This window comes from Culicoides brevitarsis, chromosome 3 (assembly GCF_036172545.1).
Source record: "Culicoides brevitarsis isolate CSIRO-B50_1 chromosome 3, AGI_CSIRO_Cbre_v1, whole genome shotgun sequence".
Classification (NCBI taxonomy): Eukaryota; Metazoa; Arthropoda; class Insecta; order Diptera; family Ceratopogonidae; genus Culicoides; species Culicoides brevitarsis.
In genome coordinates this window covers 31,807,914-31,825,916 of record NC_087087.1, presented here as the reverse complement: position 1 = coordinate 31,825,916, position 18,003 = coordinate 31,807,914, and the positions used below count along the sequence as shown (strand labels likewise).

General features: G+C 31.9%; 1 protein-coding gene across 1 annotated transcript; it reads right to left on the bottom strand.

The window, feature by feature from the left end:
• Positions 1-9: 9 nt before the first annotated feature.
• Positions 10-14,907, bottom strand: LOC134835514 (E3 ubiquitin-protein ligase highwire-like). Its single transcript, XM_063850392.1, has 5 exons — positions 14,813-14,907; positions 12,492-13,836; positions 6,383-11,418; positions 6,064-6,324; positions 10-397 (listed from the first exon to the last, which is right to left on the bottom strand). The coding sequence occupies exons 1-5, from the start codon at positions 14,878-14,880 to the stop codon at positions 10-12; spliced, it is 7,098 nt and encodes a 2,365-aa protein (XP_063706462.1). The 5' UTR covers positions 14,881-14,907.
• Positions 14,908-18,003: the final 3,096 nt, after the last annotated feature.

Genomic DNA, 18,003 nt, shown 5'->3' with positions numbered 1-18,003 from the left:
AAAAAAAACTTACCCCACAAGAAGATGCGAATCGAAGATATTGTTGATGGTTTCGAGTCCTCCAGTCGAAAAAAGCCCATTTGAGAGTAATTCCGTGTGTTTTTGCAGCACTTGCTCGGCATCCGTGTAATCGTCGTAAACGTCGTCTGTGTAAATGTTGTCATTTTTCATTAAAGTCGCGCTGCACATTCCTCCCAAATAGGCGAGTTCGTGTTCGAGATGCGCCAGACAAAATTTCGAGATTTTCGATTGATTGATGTCTTCGTAGCCAATTACGAGGCATTTGAATCCATAACGGTTCGATTTGTTGTCCTTTAAGTAGTTGGAAGCGGTTTGCAGGGAAAATTCGATGCGATTGCCCGGAAGGATTATTGCTTGGGAAGGCCATTGATGGGTGCTGAAATTAAAAATTTTTGATGAATTTTGTGGTTAAAATTGAAGTTTTAGTGTTTTTAAAGAGATTTTATCAAAAAAGTTATCAAATTTTTAAAAAAATTCAAAAATAGAAATTTAGAAAGAAAATTTCAAATTTTGTATCAAAAATTTGACGTCAAATATTCTGACAGCTGTCAAAATTTTTCATAAAATCTCAAATTTTTTGTCATTTTGAAGTTACTAAATAATTTTTTGAGTGTAAATTTGCTCAAAATTTTTTTAAAATTGATTAAAACTTTAATTTTTCATTAAAAATTTTATCTTTGATTTTTGACAGCTGTAAAAATTTTTTTTTCTTAAATACGTAAATTTGTTTTTGGGCTCCTATAAATTTATTTTTGCGCAAAAGGTGTTTGGACCTATTGTATTTTGTAGCTCTGAATCATATCTTCCAAACGAATGTGAATTTGACCCTGTACGATAAGTACAAAGCTAAAAATAAAATTTTATTTTTAAATACATAGAATTTGTCAAAATTTTTGTAAATTTGTTTTTGGGCTCCTATAAATTTTTTTTTGCGCAAAAGGCATTGAGAGCTATTGTAATTTGTAGCTCTGAATCATATCTTCCAAACGAATGTGAATTTGACCCTGTACGATAAGTACAAAGCTAAAAATATCAAATTTTATGATATTGCAATTTTCACATGCAACAGTGTCGCACATAGAATTTGTCAAAATACGTAAATTTGTTTTTGGGCTCCTATAAATTTATTTTTGCGCAAAAGGTATTTGGACCTATTGTAATTTGTAGCTCTGAATCATATCTTTCAAACGAATGTGAATTTGACTGTCTACAATAAGTACAAAGCTAAAATTATCAAATTTTATGATATTGCAATTTTCACATGCAACAGTGTCGCACATAGAATTTGTCAAAATACGTAAATTTGTTTTTGGGCTCCTATAAATTTATTTTTGCGCAAAAGGTGTTTGGACCTATTGTAATTTGTAGCTCTGAATCATATCTTTCAAACGAATGTGAATTTGACCCTGTACGATAAGTACAAAGCTAAAATTATCAAATTTTATGATATTGCAATTTTCACATGCAACAGTGTCGCACATAGAATTTGTCAAAATACGTAAATTTGTTTTTGGGCTCCTATAAATTTATTTTTGCGCAAAAGGTATTTGGACCTATTGTAATTTGTAGCTCTGAATCATATCTTCCAAACGAATGTGAATTTGACCCTGTACGATAAGTACAAAGCTCAAAATATCAAATTTTATGATATTACAATTTTCACATGCAACAGTGTCGCACATAGAATTTGTCAAAATACGTAAATTTGTTTTTGGGCTCCTATAAATTTATTTTTGCGCAAAAGGTGTTTGGACCTATTGTAATTTGTAGCTCTGAATCATATCTTTCAAACGAATGTAAATTTGACCCTGTACGATAAGTACAAAGCTAAAATTATCAAATTTTATGATATTGCAATTTTCACATGCAACAGTGTCGCACATAGAATTTGTCAAAATACGTAAATTTGTTTTTGGGCTCCTATAAATTTATTTTTGCGCAAAAGGTGTTTGGACCTATTGTATTTTGTAGCTCTGAATCATATCTTCCAAACGAATGTGAATTTGACCCTGTACGATAAGTACAAAGCTAAAAATATCAAATTTTATGATATTGCAATTTTCACATGCAACAGTGTCGCACATAGAATTTGTCAAAATACGTAAATTTGTTTTTGGGCTCCTATAAATTTATTTTTGCGCAAAAGGTGTTTGGACCTATTGTAATTTGTAGCTCTGAATCATATCTTCCAAACGAATGTGAATTTGACCCTGTACGATAAGTACAAAGCTAAAAATATCAAATTTTATGATATTGCAATTTTCACATGCAACAGTGTCGCACATAGAATTTGTCAAAATACGTAAATTTGTTTTTGGGCTCCTATAAATTTATTTTTGCGCAAAAGGTGTTTGGACCTATTGTAATTTGTAGCTCTGAATCATATCTTTCAAACGAATGTGAATTTGACCCTGTACGATAAGTACAAAGCTAAAAATATCAAATTTTATGATATTGCAATTTTCACATGCAACAGTGTCGCACATAGAATTTGTCAAAATACGTAAATTTGTTTTTGGGCTCCTATAAATTTATTTTTGCGCAAAAGGTGTTTGGACCTATTGTAATTTGTAGCTCTGAATCATATCTTCCAAACGAATGTGAATTTGACCCTGTACGATAAGTACAAAGCTAAAAATATCAAATTTTATGATATTGCAATTTTCACATGCAACAGTGTCGCACATAGAATTTGTCAAAATACGTAAATTTGTTTTTGGGCTCCTATAAATTTATTTTTGCGCAAAAGGTGTTTGGACCTATTGTAATTTGTAGCTCTGAATCATATCTTCCAAACGAATGTGAATTTGACCCTGTACGATAAGTACAAAGCTAAAAATATCAAATTTTATGATATTGCAATTTTCACATGCAACAGTGTCGCACATAGAATTTGTCAAAATACGTAAATTTGTTTTTGGGCTCCTATAAATTTATTTTTGCGCAAAAGGTGTTTGGACCTATTGTATTTTGTAGCTCTGAATCATATCTTCCAAACGAATGTGAATTTGACCCTGTACGATAAGTACAAAGCTAAAAATATCAAATTTTATGATATTGCAATTTTCACATGCAACAGTGTCGCACATAGAATTTGTCAAAATACGTAAATTTGTTTTTGGGCTCCTATAAATTTATTTTTGCGCAAAAGGTGTTTGGACCTATTGTAATTTGTAGCTCTGAATCATATCTTTCAAACGAATGTGAATTTGACCCTGTACGATAAGTACAAAGCTAAAAATATCAAATTTTATGATATTGCAATTTTCACATGCAACAGTGTCGCACATAGAATTTGTCAAAATACGTAAATTTGTTTTTGGGCTCCTATAAATTTATTTTTGCGCAAAAGGTGTTTGGACCTATTGTAATTTGTAGCTCTGAATCATATCTTTCAAACGAATGTAAATTTGACCCTGTACGATAAGTACAAAGCTAAAATTATCAAATTTTATGATATTGCAATTTTCACATGCAACAGTGTCGCACATAGAATTTGTCAAAATACGTAAATTTGTTTTTGGGCTCCTATAAATTTATTTTTGCGCAAAAGGTGTTTGGACCTATTGTAATTTGTAGCTCTGAATCATATCTTTCAAACGAATGTGAATTTGACCCTGTACGATAAGTACAAAGCTAAAATTATCAAATTTTATGATATTGCAATTTTCACATGCAACAGTGTCGCACATAGAATTTGTCAAAATACGTAAATTTGTTTTTGGGCTCCTATAAATTTATTTTTGCGCAAAAGGTATTTGGACCTATTGTAATTTGTAGCTCTGAATCATATCTTTCAAACGAATGTGAATTTGACCCTGTACGATAAGTACAAAGCTAAAATTATCAAATTTTATGATATTGCAATTTTCACATGCAACAGTGTCGCACATAGAATTTGTCAAAATACGTAAATTTGTTTTTGGGCTCCTATAAATTTATTTTTGCGCAAAAGGTGTTTGGACCTATTGTATGTTTGTAGCTCTGAATCATATCTTGTAACGAATGTGAATTTGACCCTGTACGATAAGTACAAAGCTAAAAATATCAAATTTTATGATATTGCAATTTTCACATGCAACAGTGTCGCACATAGAATTTGTCAAAATACGTAAATTTGTTTTTGGGCTCCTATAAATTTATTTTTGCGCAAAAGGTGTTTGGACCTATTGTAATTTGTAGCTCTGAATCATATCTTCCAAACGAATGTGAATTTGACCCTGTACGATAAGTACAAAGCTAAAAATATCAAATTTTATGATATTGCAATTTTCACATGCAACAGTGTCGCACATAGAATTTGTCAAAATACGTAAATTTGTTTTTGGGCTCCTATAAATTTATTTTTGCGCAAAAGGTGTTTGGACCTATTGTAATTTGTAGCTCTGAATCATATCTTTCAAACGAATGTGAATTTGACCCTGTACGATAAGTACAAAGCTAAAAATATCAAATTTTATGATATTGCAATTTTCACATGCAACAGTGTCGCACATAGAATTTGTCAAAATACGTAAATTTGTTTTTGGGCTCCTATAAATTTATTTTTGCGCAAAAGGTGTTTGGACCTATTGTAATTTGTAGCTCTGAATCATATCTTTCAAACGAATGTGAATTTGACCCTGTACGATAAGTACAAAGCTAAAAATATCAAATTTTATGATATTGCAATTTTCACATGCAACAGTGTCGCACATAGAATTTGTCAAAATACGTAAATTTGTTTTTGGGCTCCTATAAATTTATTTTTGCGCAAAAGGTGTTTGGACCTATTGTAATTTGTAGTTCTGAATCATATCTTTCAAACGAATGTTAATTTGACCCTGTACGATAAGTACAAAGCTAAAATTATCAAATTTTATGATATTGCAATTTTCACATGCAACAGTGTCGCACATAGAATTTGTCAAAATACGTAAATTTGTTTTTGGGCTCCTATAAATTTATTTTTGCGCAAAAGGTGTTTGGACCTATTGTATTTTGTAGCTCTGAATCATATCTTTCAAACGAATGTGAATTTGACCCTGTACGATAAGTACAAAGCTAAAATTATCAAATTTTATGATATTGCAATTTTCACATGCAACAGTGTCGCACATAGAATTTGTCAAAATACGTAAATTTGTTTTTGGGCTCCTATAAATTTATTTTTGCGCAAAAGGTATTTGGACCTATTGTAATTTGTAGCTCTGAATCATATCTTTCAAACGAATGTAAATTTGACCCTGTACGATAAGTACAAAGCTAAAATTATCAAATTTTATGATATTGCAATTTTCACATGCAACAGTGTCGCACATAGAATTTGTCAAAATACGTAAATTTGTTTTTGGGCTCCTATAAATTTATTTTTGCGCAAAAGGTGTTTGGACCTATTGTATTTTGTAGCTCTGAATCATATCTTCCAAACGAATGTGAATTTGACCCTGTACGATAAGTACAAAGCTCAAAATATCAAATTTTATGATATTGCAATTTTCACATGCAACAGTGTCGCACATAGAATTTGTCAAAATACGTAAATTTGTTTTTGGGCTCCTATAAATTTATTTTTGCGCAAAAGGTGTTTGGACCTATTGTAATTTGTAGCTCTGAATCATATCTTCCAAACGAATGTGAATTTGACCCTGTACGATAAGTACAAAGCTAAAATTATCAAATTTTATGATATTGCAATTTTCACATGCAACAGTGTCGCACATAGAATTTGTCAAAATACGTAAATTTGTTTTTGGGCTCCTATAAATTTATTTTTGCGCAAAAGGTGTTTGGACCTATTGTAATTTGTAGCTCTGAATCATATCTTCCAAACGAATGTGAATTTGACCCTGTACGATAAGTACAAAGCTAAAAATATAAAATTTTATGATAGGTATAAAATACGTAAAAATACGTAAAAAAATACGTAAATTTGTTTTTGGGCTCCTGTAATTTTTTTTTGCTCTGAAAAGTCAATATTAAACATGAAATTTCAAAAATTGACATAACCTTGAGAATTTTTCTATTTAACCTTTTTTAAAATTTGACAAAAAAAATACTTACGAATTCAATTTCTTAACGGTAACATATCCATCACTTGGTTGCCTCTTAATTCCTAAATTATTATCGTTATTGACTTGTGCCTTGCTCTTCTCCTTACTCAAACGTTCTCCTTTTTTATTGTTCGCAATTGTCGCTGCAAGAGATTTTTCCTGAGCCTTTTCGCTCGGAATTGAAATCAACAACGAATCCTCAATTTGACCTGTTCCTGATTGCGGATCAAACTCCAAAGTCATCCATTTGACGCAAGATGGAAATTCGACACTAAAAAAGAAAAAAATAAAAAAAAAACTTAAAATTGCATTAAAAGAAAAAATCTCACCTGTAATTCGAAACTGTCGCCGACTTGTATGGATGATCGCTCTCAACCACACAATAATACCGACTCGTTGTACATAATTCCGGTTGAATTTCACGCAATTGTTGTTGGTACGACATACCCGGTTCACTGTCCTGATTGAAGTAGTAAATTTGATTCAAGGCCGAAACGTGTGGCAAAATTTCCCGTATCAAGTTCAAAATATCCACGGAGGTTTTTGGATCAGAAACGACAAGGCGTCCTATGTATGCGAACACTTGCGGCAATAAAATGTGAAAAAGACTCGTATCTTCCACAGAAAAAAGGTTTATAACTCGATTCTGCACGATTTGATTCGCATTAATTTCTGCATCGATCACTGCATTTCCCTTCTTTTCGTCGTATTTGTTCTTCGGGGATTGCTTTAAATTGCCGTTTATCTGTGAAGCTTGTGCTTTTTTAACTTTTTCGTTGTTAATATCATCCACAATGACATCATTCGGACTAATTTCCTTCGCTCCAACGTCAATTTCGAACTCAAAGGGGTTCGTGATGCGCCGATCCAGCTTAAAAGTCTCCATAATTCCTTTGGAAAAGTTTTCAATGCGTCGCGTGATGTGTTTCGCACTCAAAGAACTACTTCCCGGGACATTTGTGTTAAATTCATCCCCATTATTTGTCCATGAAATGTCAAAATGTTCCTCAATTGGGGTTATGTTATGTTCCGAATCAAGCGTTTTGAGGTTATTTGACGAATTTGAGCCCTTATCACTCAATAAAGTGCACAAAGCAAGTGCATTTCTCACATTTATCAACAATTCCGTGCATCTTTTGATAATATCTGTCGCAATTTGCAACGCCACACTCTTCGCATAACTTTCCCGGTTATTTTTGTTCAACGTGCGATCATTCAAATATGGCGTACTGTAATAAAGTATCGCGGGAATCTGCCCCCTGCTGATTGTAGTCCCATTAAAGCTCATATCGCACGGATAAAACTTGAAAGTAACGCCACACGGACCTCGTAACGAGATATAACCACAATCTCCGGAACTGGTTCTCGCGCCTTGCGAACATAACCTTATCGCATAACGCACAAATTCTTTAATGGCGATCGGGCGATCGAATTTTAACTCTGCCATATCGTTCTTTACAATGTCTTGATCGTATGTGCCACTTACGGAGCTCAAAACCTCCCATTTGTGCTGCGATTGCGTTTGAAATTCCGAACAATCGTACAGCAGTTCGAGCTGATATTCGTAACTACCTGATCCGGAGTAGACACTTACCCCAGCGATACTGATACCAGGCCGATCGACTGTGAAAGCGATCGCATCTGAGCCAAAATTGCCCGTATTCCAAGTTTTATTGGCGTCAAATTTCGCAAAACGACTCCCGGTTGAATGGAGAATGTTCGCAGTTGTTGTGTACGCTTCCGAGTCACTTGTGCACGTTTGATAGACGATCTCCGAAAGTACCTTTGAGATCAAATGACAGCAGTTATTAATCAATTTTCCGTAAACTATATTTTTGTTTGTCATAACATCCGTGAAATTCCCGTCACTTTCGGGATTTGACGATAGTTCGTCGATCTTATTGCGAATTGGGCGGGAAATGATGTCAAATAACCTCAAAAATACTTCGTTGAAATTCCACGTTTTTGCGACAAAATCTGATTTTTCCTTCTGCGTTTTAAAGAGCATTTGTTCGACGAGTACCGGATATTGATAGTTTTCAGCACTCATCAACATGGGAAAACCGAAATTATCGCTTGGGCTGACCATGGATTTAGCTTTTTGCTCCAATGGCGGCGATAAAATCGAAAAAGTTTTCTTTAAATTGACACTTGGATCGCAAAGTCCTGCAATAACCACACTTAAAAGTCGCGGATGAAGTTGTCCTTTGTCCATTTCATGCAATAAATTACACAAACAATTCCATTTTAGCAGCTGGGTCGGGTAAAAAGCGTTGAAACATTGAATAAATGTGACGTCACATTCCTCCATAATTTGCATTATCTCCGTAGATAAGTTGGTATTGCAGAATTGAAGCTCATCGCATAAGATATGGATCAGTAAAGCACGTACATCGCCAATGCATTCGGCTATCATGATGTTTTCCGAGTTGTTTTTCTTGCCAGAAACGGGAGTTGTGGTCTCCATAAGGCTCATCTCGGATAACGCGCTTGTTATTTTCGGCTTAAGAACTCTACCGGGCCAGATTTTGCCTTCTTTTGAGGTTGTAGGAGCCGCATCTCCAAACTTTCCGGGCTTAATTTGGGAAGTTTCGTCATTATTGAAGCCGTGATTCGGATAAATCTCGTTTGTGTACTTCCGGAGAAGACGTAAACAAACTTTACAAAGATAGGTTAGGATATTTGTTGACACGCGGTTGATGCGAAATTTCTTTGTTTCAGCAGTTTCGTTGATGGTGATCTTCAAGGAGTTCCATGACCACTTTAGGAGACAAATTAAACTCTCGAAACACTCTGCTGAGAGGGTATTTGAGAAGTTTTTCGAGATTTTACATACGGGATCGGAATTTTTCGATGGTTGTTGTTTGTTTTCTTGGGTAACGACGCGATACAAGATCGACGGGATCTGTCCGGAATGCACATCTGTCCCATTATTTGACTTTTTCGACGGTTTGAAGGTAAACATGACTTGATCTTCTGTTGTAATTGTCGTTTGCCCCGAAGATCCACAATCGGAAGAAGGTCCCGAGATGCGCGCTGTCACCAAATACCATTTTCCCGCGAAAATTGGAACAGGTTTTGACAGCATTATGTTTTGTTTGTTTCTTGCCGCGCATTCGTATGAAATGTCATCCGTTTCGGAGATAAGGACGCCATCTTTTTCAAAACCCCCGCCGCCATCGATACCCAAATCGTACAATTTTATCTTGCACGTGTATTCGCCTCGTCCGCCGAACATCCCGAAGCCCGCGACGAGAATGTCAGTGTCGCACATGAAACGAACCGCTTCAACGCTGTTTCCGCTGTACCCCCAACCCCCGCCGAAATTCTCGAAACGACAAATTGTGTTGTATTCGTCGTTGTCACTTTGACTGGCGTCCTTCGTATCCTTGGATTCGCTCTCGAAACAGCTTGGAATGGAGCCTTGTGCTGACGATAAGATGTCAAGACATGCGAGGATGTTTAATGCGGAGTTATAACGCGTCACAGAGAGATCGTGTTTGGTTGTCAATGCAATATCTGGCACAAAAAGCGATTTAAATTGCGAAATATTTTCAGAATTTGATGGAATTCCCGCCAAAATGATGTTGAAACACATGACTTTTTTCGTGGCAAAGTTAAATGCGTACAAAACGTCGTAATAATTGTCAATCGTAAAGGCCATTGTCGGGATCGTACGACTTTGATCCAAATAACGACCGATTTCTGTATATGCTCTGCCCGGGGAAGTGCCTGTTTTGCTATCTGATGAACTATCAGAGTACCTAGATGACGAAGTTCCCGGCTCAAAAGCACTTCCTTCGTGTTGACGCTCGATTTCGGTGTTTGTAAAGTGAAATTGGTCGTTTGAATGGGCACGACAACTGCCGTCTTTGCGATTTATGGCGATGCATTTGATCGCTTCCGGATTATTTGGTATCAAAAGTATCGTATTTTTGTCAGCAGCGACATTAAATTTCGAAAGCATCGCCGCATTCACGAGCGATTCGTCCATTTTGATGAAAGTTTGATCGCCGCTCGCCCCAATCCACGAAGCTTTCTTGCCGTGATCCGGTCCGATGCCGCGAACTTCCGCCGGATGGCAGTTCCAGAAGAATTTCTGACCTGTCAAGACGATATTTTGCGAGAAAAGTTGTCCCGTTTGGGCGGCATCGTGTGAATTGAGGAACATTTCCTTCGGAAAACGTCCCAGCTGGCCTTTGTGGTATTTGCCGAATGTGAAAACGTTGCCGCTGGCAGTTAAAATGACCGTATGATTGCTTCCCGCAGCAACTTGGATCGCTTTTCCTTTGAATCTGACCACCTGAACAGGTGTTTGTACGGGTTGCAAATCGCCAGTTCCTAATTGCCCGTAGGCGTTACTGCCAAAAGTGAAGACTTCTCCTGTTAATGTCAGTAAAACGGTGTGATGTAACCCACAGGAAACTTGAACAACGGGATTATTTGTGGGTAAAATGAGTTTTGCGGGAGGCAGAGAGACAATTCTGGGCGCATCTCGATCCGCATCCGAACATTGACTCGCATCTTTGTCATTTCGCTTCTCTTTGGCGATCGAGCAGGAGTAACAATTGGGACTGGAATGCACACATGACGAGGGTTGTTGATAATTCGAGCTTGGAAGTGCTTTTGCTTCGGTTCCTTTAACAATTTGGCCTTGCCCATCGACATCTCCAGCTTCACTTATCGCTTCGTGATACTTTTTCCGCTTCGAATCAAAGTCCTCGTCACTCGTTTCGTTGTTTTTCGTTGCAAAAACTCGTCCACACTGACTTTTATTGTTCAGTCCGAACGTGAAAACCTCTCCCCGGATATTTAAAGCCACACAATGCGCCTTTCCCAATGATGTTTTCGTGATATGTTGATCATCCAAGTCACTAATGAACCCGAAAGAGTCACAATAGGACGTATCTTTGCCGAACATGATCAATTTTCCGGTCTTTGTTACGAAACACGACGTGCCATTATTGCAAGAAATATCAACAATTGTTTGTCCGTCGAGCTTTGCGATTTTTTTCGGTTTCACAGATTTGATTTGGCGGCGATTTTTTGATGTTTCGCCGTCTTCGCCACGTCGAGCGCATCCAGCAAAGTAAACGTTGCCATCTTCGTTCAAAAATAATGCGTGCAATCCTTCGTGGCCCAAAGCGATTTGAACTGTTTTGGATATTTTTGAGATGATGAGCTCGTTTAGCTTGAGATAAGGATTTCTTCCGACAGATTTTAAGCCGAGGGAACAAGCTTTGCCGTAATAAAAGGTCTTTCCGTCGGTAGATTGAGCGATGCCGAATTCCTTGCCGCAGAGAATGCCAGCGATATCGACGTCATTTGGCGCTGTCGGTACAAATTGATTGTACGAGGCTTGGATCTGAAAAGAAAAATTCATTTTTTTATTGAAAGGTAATTATAATTTTCTTTTTAAATTCATAAAAATAAAGAAAAAATTATCTTTAATGTTTAATGAAAAAAATAAATAAATAAAATAATTTTTAATAATAAAAAAAAAAATTAAATGAAATTAAAATAAAATATAATTAAATTTAAAAAATTAAAATTAAAATTAATTAAAATTAATAAAAAATTAAAAATAAAATAAAAATTTTTAAAAAAAAAAATAAAAAAAAATAAATTTTAATTTAAAAATTTTAAAAAAAAAATATTAATTTTATTTTTTTTAAATTTAATATTTGTTTTACTAAAAATTTTTAATTTTCAACGTATTTTCACAAATTTTAACGAATTTAAAGAAATTTACTTTGCAAGATGAATTTTTCATATCAAATAATTTATTTTATAGTTGTAAAGCTTGAAAATTCAAAATTATGAAAATACGTAAAAAATCCGTAAAAAATACGTAAAAATATATTTTAAATTTTTTTAAGTCAATTTTTGATAGGTTTCAAGTCAAAAATAAAATAATTACAGTTTTTGAAAATTTTCGACCAATTTTAATTTTTTTTTAATTTTTCGATTTTTAAAAATTAAAATTTTAAAATTTTTTAATTTAAAATGAATTTCAGAATATATTTAAATTTAAATTAAAAAAAAAATAGTTCAATAATTTTATGAAAATTATTTTTAAATCAGAAAATTCATAAATTAATTTTGAATTTAATTTTTCAATAATTTTTTTTAAACTTTTTGAAAAATTATAAATCATAATAATTAATTGTTAAAAAGATTTTTACAAAAAAAGTTCAATAATTTTATAAAAATAATTTTCAGAAAAAAATTACAAAAAAATCAGCAAAAAATTAAAAAAAATTCAGAAATTTTATAAAAATAATTTGAAGAGAAGAAAAAAAATTTAAAAATTCGTAAAATAAAAAAAAAATTAAAACTTCGTTTTAAAAAAATAATTTTAGTAAATTTTCGTAAAATTTAGAAAAAAAAAATTCAACTTTTTCAATATAAAATTAAAAAAAAAAAATAAAATCTCACCTCCTGAACTTGCGTCTCGGTCAACAACTCTTCCTCAAAATTCGCATATCCCAACGTCCTGAATCCCTTTTTAGTCAACCTCAGATTCAAATCGAACGTAAAACAGCTCGTCGAGTAAATCTGTTTCACTGTCAGTGTATCGTCACTCGTCGAACTAATCGAATTCACTGATTCTCCATCCGAAAACAGCAAACAATTCTCCTTGCGATGCGTCAACGAAATCTGAACCGCTTTATTTACCGTCAACGAATTCGTATCGACGATCAAGACAAACTCATTGTTCCTCTTCGACGACCTCTTATAGTACAACGTGCCATTGCAGAACCCAATCCAGCCACATTTGTCTTTCGAAAACTCCCGATTGAGGAAATAAACGTGACCTTTTGTCGTGCCATTGAATCCCGTACCAACTTTCAGCAAAACTTTGCCCGCCAAGATGTAAAGAAATTTTCCGTCACTCGCAATGCACGGCTGCGACGTAATAACTTGCGAATCCAAATTAAATTCTTCAATATCGAACTCGTCAACCAACGCATCGTTCGGAATGCCGCTCGTGAAGAAATTGGGCTTTGTGAGTTTGCCCAAAATTACTGCTTGAACACTTCTTTGGAGCTTTATCAGGATTTGAGGTAAGTGAATTCTTTGGTGTAACGACAATTTTCGCGTTATAATCGTCGAAGTTACTGCTTTCAGTAATTTTCCGGTGTCTCCTTTCGCTACACACAACGCCAAAAGTGTCGAACAAGCGATATCCGATAACGGGATGTACTCCGATTGCTCAGTTACGGAAGCAGGAGCTTCAGTTGCCGTCGCTAACTCCAGCAGCAAATCAAAAAGCGCCAAAAAGATGTCATTTGGCTCGGATTTAAAGGATTCCGGGTTCTGTCCTTGAATTATATTAAAAATTGCTGTTAATGCCTTTTGACAAAGTGTCGGATGGTCGGTTTTGGTCTCCGTGATGATGTCAAATAAGCTTCGGATGCCCGCCCCGACAATTAATGGGAGTTTAGTACTGCTCGAAATTTCTTTTCCTTCAACATTTCCTTCCGCCGCTTCATTTTCCTCCAAATTTCGGTCACTCAGAGAGCAAGTTTTTGATTCCGCGTTGTCAGAATCAAGTTTTTTCGTCTTGTTATGAATACTTTTGATCGCGTACTTTTTATTTTTTATTTCCAGAACGAGTTGACGGACCGCATTATAGATGGCGAATTGCGAAGCATTTGGAATTAATTCAGGTAAAGCGCCTGCTAATAAGCTAATATCGGCGTCAGAGTCGTTGCCATGCTCGGATTTACGTTTATTCGATTTTTGGTTCGGGTCGTTGTTGCCGTCATTGTTGCATGAACTGAAAAAAAAATAAAAATTTTATCAATGGGACGTAGTAAAATCAGCTGATCGTTTTGAAGTGCATTCACCCCGAAAGTAAAATCAGCTGATGCTTTCCCCTAATTTTTTTCGGGTGAAATCCCTACTGTTGGAAACATCCCTTGCGGTTGCGCAATAACGGGACAGGTAAATTTCGATAATTTTGACTCAAAATTTATTTTAAAAAAATTATTTTGATTAAATTTTGTAATTTTTTTTTTAATTGTAGAAACTTGTAAAAAAATTTGATTTTGACTTCAAATTTATTAAATTTTTTTTTAAAAAATTTTACAAAATTTAATTTTTTTAAAATAATTTTTAAATTTTATTTTAAAATATTTTTGAAAAAAAAAATTAATTTTGACTCAAAATTTATTTTAAATAAAAAATTATTTTTTGAAAATTTAATTTTTTTTAATTGTTCGAAATTGGAAAAAAAAATTTTGACTTAAAATTTTTTTAAATTTTTTTAATGAAATTTTAAAAAATTTTTAAATTAAAATTTTAATTTTTTTTTTTAAATAAATTTTAAATTTTATTTTAAAAAATTAAAAAAAATTAAATTTTTAATGAAAATGTTCCAAATTTGAGAGCGTTGACTGTACTTTCGTACAAAAGTCACCCTAATTTATTTTTTTGTGTCTATGGAAGGTATACGGTTGCCGACAACATTATCGATCCATCAAAACACAAAGAATCCTTAGATGATTCATGAAAATTTCCCAAAATTATTTAGCAATTTTTTCATTTTTTTCACTTTTCTCATATTTTTTCCTGAATTTTTTCTTTTAATTAAATTCAGAAAATTTTTTCATTTTTTAAAATTATTTTTATTTTATTTTTTAACTAATTTTTTTTTATATATTTTTAATTTTCTTTTTTTCTTGAATATATTTTCTCCTTTAAATTCCTGCAAATCTCTTAAATATTCACATAAAATACAAAATTTCACTTACCGACTCTCGAATTCCCGAATAAACAAATCCTGAAAATATTTTCCGTAATTTTCAATTTCCAGAGTCATTGTGACTCGTTTTTGGTCGATTTGAGTTGTTTCGCGATATTTTCGAGCACTTTGAACGCGTTTAATTTATTTTTTTCATCAAAAATCGGAACATTTTGATGTTACACCCTTAAAAGTTGCAGACAATATGGCGGCTCGTGACAAGGACGATCGATAATTGGAAAAATTTTATGAATGAAAATGAGGAGAAACGTGATTTGCCCCTGCGAAAAGGGCTGGAAAGGGTGTTTTTGGGTCCGAAACGGGTCAGGTAGGAATTATGTTAATTAAGGTAAAAAGTTTTTAAGGAAGATTTGGAAGATAAGAAAGGGTGAATTTTGATGAGGCATGAAATGGGACCTTGAGACGACAAGGAGACGGGCACTGAAGGAGGTGAAGTGAGTTTTTCTTTTGAATTTTTGACTAAAAAACGTTGAAGAAATTTAAAATCATTTGAAATCAGCATAAAAATTAATTTAATTTAAGAAAATTAATTAGAAATGGAAGAACAATAGGTTTTTTTCATGAAAAATTTAATTTTTTGACAAATTTTTTTAGAAAAAAATAAAGTTTTCATTAAAAATTCAAAATTTTGTATGAAACTTTGTCATTTTTGTTAAATTTTTCATTTTTTCATGCATTTAAGGGCTTTTTGAACCTATAAATTGATTTTTCTCAAAAATTTCTTTAAAAAAAAACTCAAAATTTTAAAAAAATATTGTAAAGATCATAAAATATTATCTTTTAAATTTTTCCAAAAAATTTTCAACGATCTTCCAATCAACTCATTTTCAATTTCACGGCAACTCTTTTTCAGGCACGCGCAGTTTTCCAACCCCATGACGTTCCTACCACAAAATTTTCCAAAATTACGGGGAAAAATTGGAGAAAATTTTACGCATCAGGAGAAAATGTTCAACAAGTGGTCGAAAAACTCTCCAACTACTTGTTGCTTCGCATCCCCAACAACCTGTGGAGCCCGGCGACACTTGTTGAACATTTTTGATAGCAACAAGTGCAAAAATCAGATGATTATACGCTATGGAAGCGATTTTTGTATTGTTGGAGCTGCGTTTTGGGTGAGTTTGGAGAAAAAGTTGGGGAAATGATGTTTTATGAATGAAAATTTGATTTTTTTTAGGAAAAATTTACAAATCAACGAAAAGGATGAAGGAAATTTAATGCTGTGATGTAATAATTTTTCTTTATTGTGAAGTTTGAAGACATTTTTTGAGAAAAATTCGCATCAAAAGTCGTAAAAAGCAATTTTGACAAAGCCAAGTTCTTAAAAAGTGAATCTCAAAGAAAAATTAACAAGCTTTTAAGCCAAATTTCACTAAAAAATACCGAAAACAGTCTAAAATATATATTAAATATTTAAAAAAAAAATATTTTTTTTTTTAAATATTTAAAATTAAATAAATTAATAAATTTTAAAAAAATTAAATAATTTAATTAAAATTTAAAATAAAAAAAAAAAATTATTAAAATTTTAAAAATTAATTAAAAAATTATTTTCAAAATTATTTTAAATTTTTAAATTAAATATTTAAGAATAAAATTATTATTATTTTTTAAATATTTAAAAATAAAATTTTATTTAAAATTTAATATTTTTAAAATTAAAATTAAAAAAAAATTAAAACTGAGGCTTCTGAAAAATTTTTGTAATAAAAACACGTCACTTTTACAATTTGATCAATACAAATCCATTTTTATTCATCTTTTTGTTTATTTCTATACGTTTTTTATATTTTTTTATGTCATTTTTTTTAATTATTTTTTTTTATTTCTTAATAATAATTCACTTCTATTCTCTCCGAATATTTTTTTCATTTTTTTTTTCATCTAAACATTTATGATTTTTTTTTATTTATTTTTTATAATTATTAATTTTGTTTAATTTTTTTCATCATTATTTTTTATATATATGTCTGTTCTCCAAATATGTAATTTTTCATTCATTTCGAACATTTTTGCTATAATTGTATTCTTTTTTCCAACTTAAAAAATTAATTTTATAATAATAATTAATAATTTTTTTTATCATACTTTTACAAATAATGTTTCTTAATTGCTAAATTTTCATCTATATAGGCATTATTAGTTGTTTATTCATTTTTTTTTGTTCAAACAAAGATAATGTTCTTCCTTGTTCTTGAACATTTTTTTTTTAAATTATAGCTTAAACGTTACTGGTTAATGAGTGCACTTTACATTGACAATAAATATGTTTTTTTTTATTAACATTGTAATTATTAATAATATTCATTATTATTATTATTTTTCATTCTTTTCTTTCATTTATTTTTTTGGTATGATTGCTCATTTTCATTTATCATTAATAATAATTATTTTTTGTTACATTGATCCACACGTTATTTTTTTTTTCTTTTATTTTGGTAGAAATGTAAGAAAGAAACACTTATGGAGGGTGAAAATTTATGTTTAGAATTGTTTGTCGATCTAGGATTTTTTTTATTTTTCAAGTTTTGTGGGCTTCCACGGTTTTCGGCCTGCATGATGATATTTTTAGCTCCATTTTTGTTTTATTTTATTTTATTTTTTTATTCCATAATGCACTTTTATATGTTTGTTTAAAATATGGTTAATTATTTTTTTTATGAAATATGTTTCATTTTACGTCATTTTCATATGTTTTTTTAATTTTCTTATTACTCATGTTTTTAAGCCACTTTAGTACTTTATTTATACAATTTGCGGAAAATAAAATGTTTTGATTTAAAAAAAATATTTTTTATTATATTTTATTTTATGAAAGGAACCAAAAATTTGTTATTTTTTTCAATTCCTGTAATTTTAATAGTTTTTTTTGTGTAAATTAAATTTAAAAATAAAAATTTGGCTTTTTTCTTCTTTTTGTTTTAATTTTTTTTTTCAAACCTTACCCAATATGAATTTATTTATTTTTTTAATTTTTTTTTCATTTCATTTACTTACGCACTACACTACAGGTAATTAATTGGTCACACAAAATCTTTCATAATTTTTTTTATGCATTTTTTGTAATAATTGGCACTCATATTTCATCAACACTACAAATTTCTAATAAAATATTCGACACCATTTGTAAAGAGTAACAATAAAAATTAACCAAGACCTTAAAAAAAGAGAAAAATAATT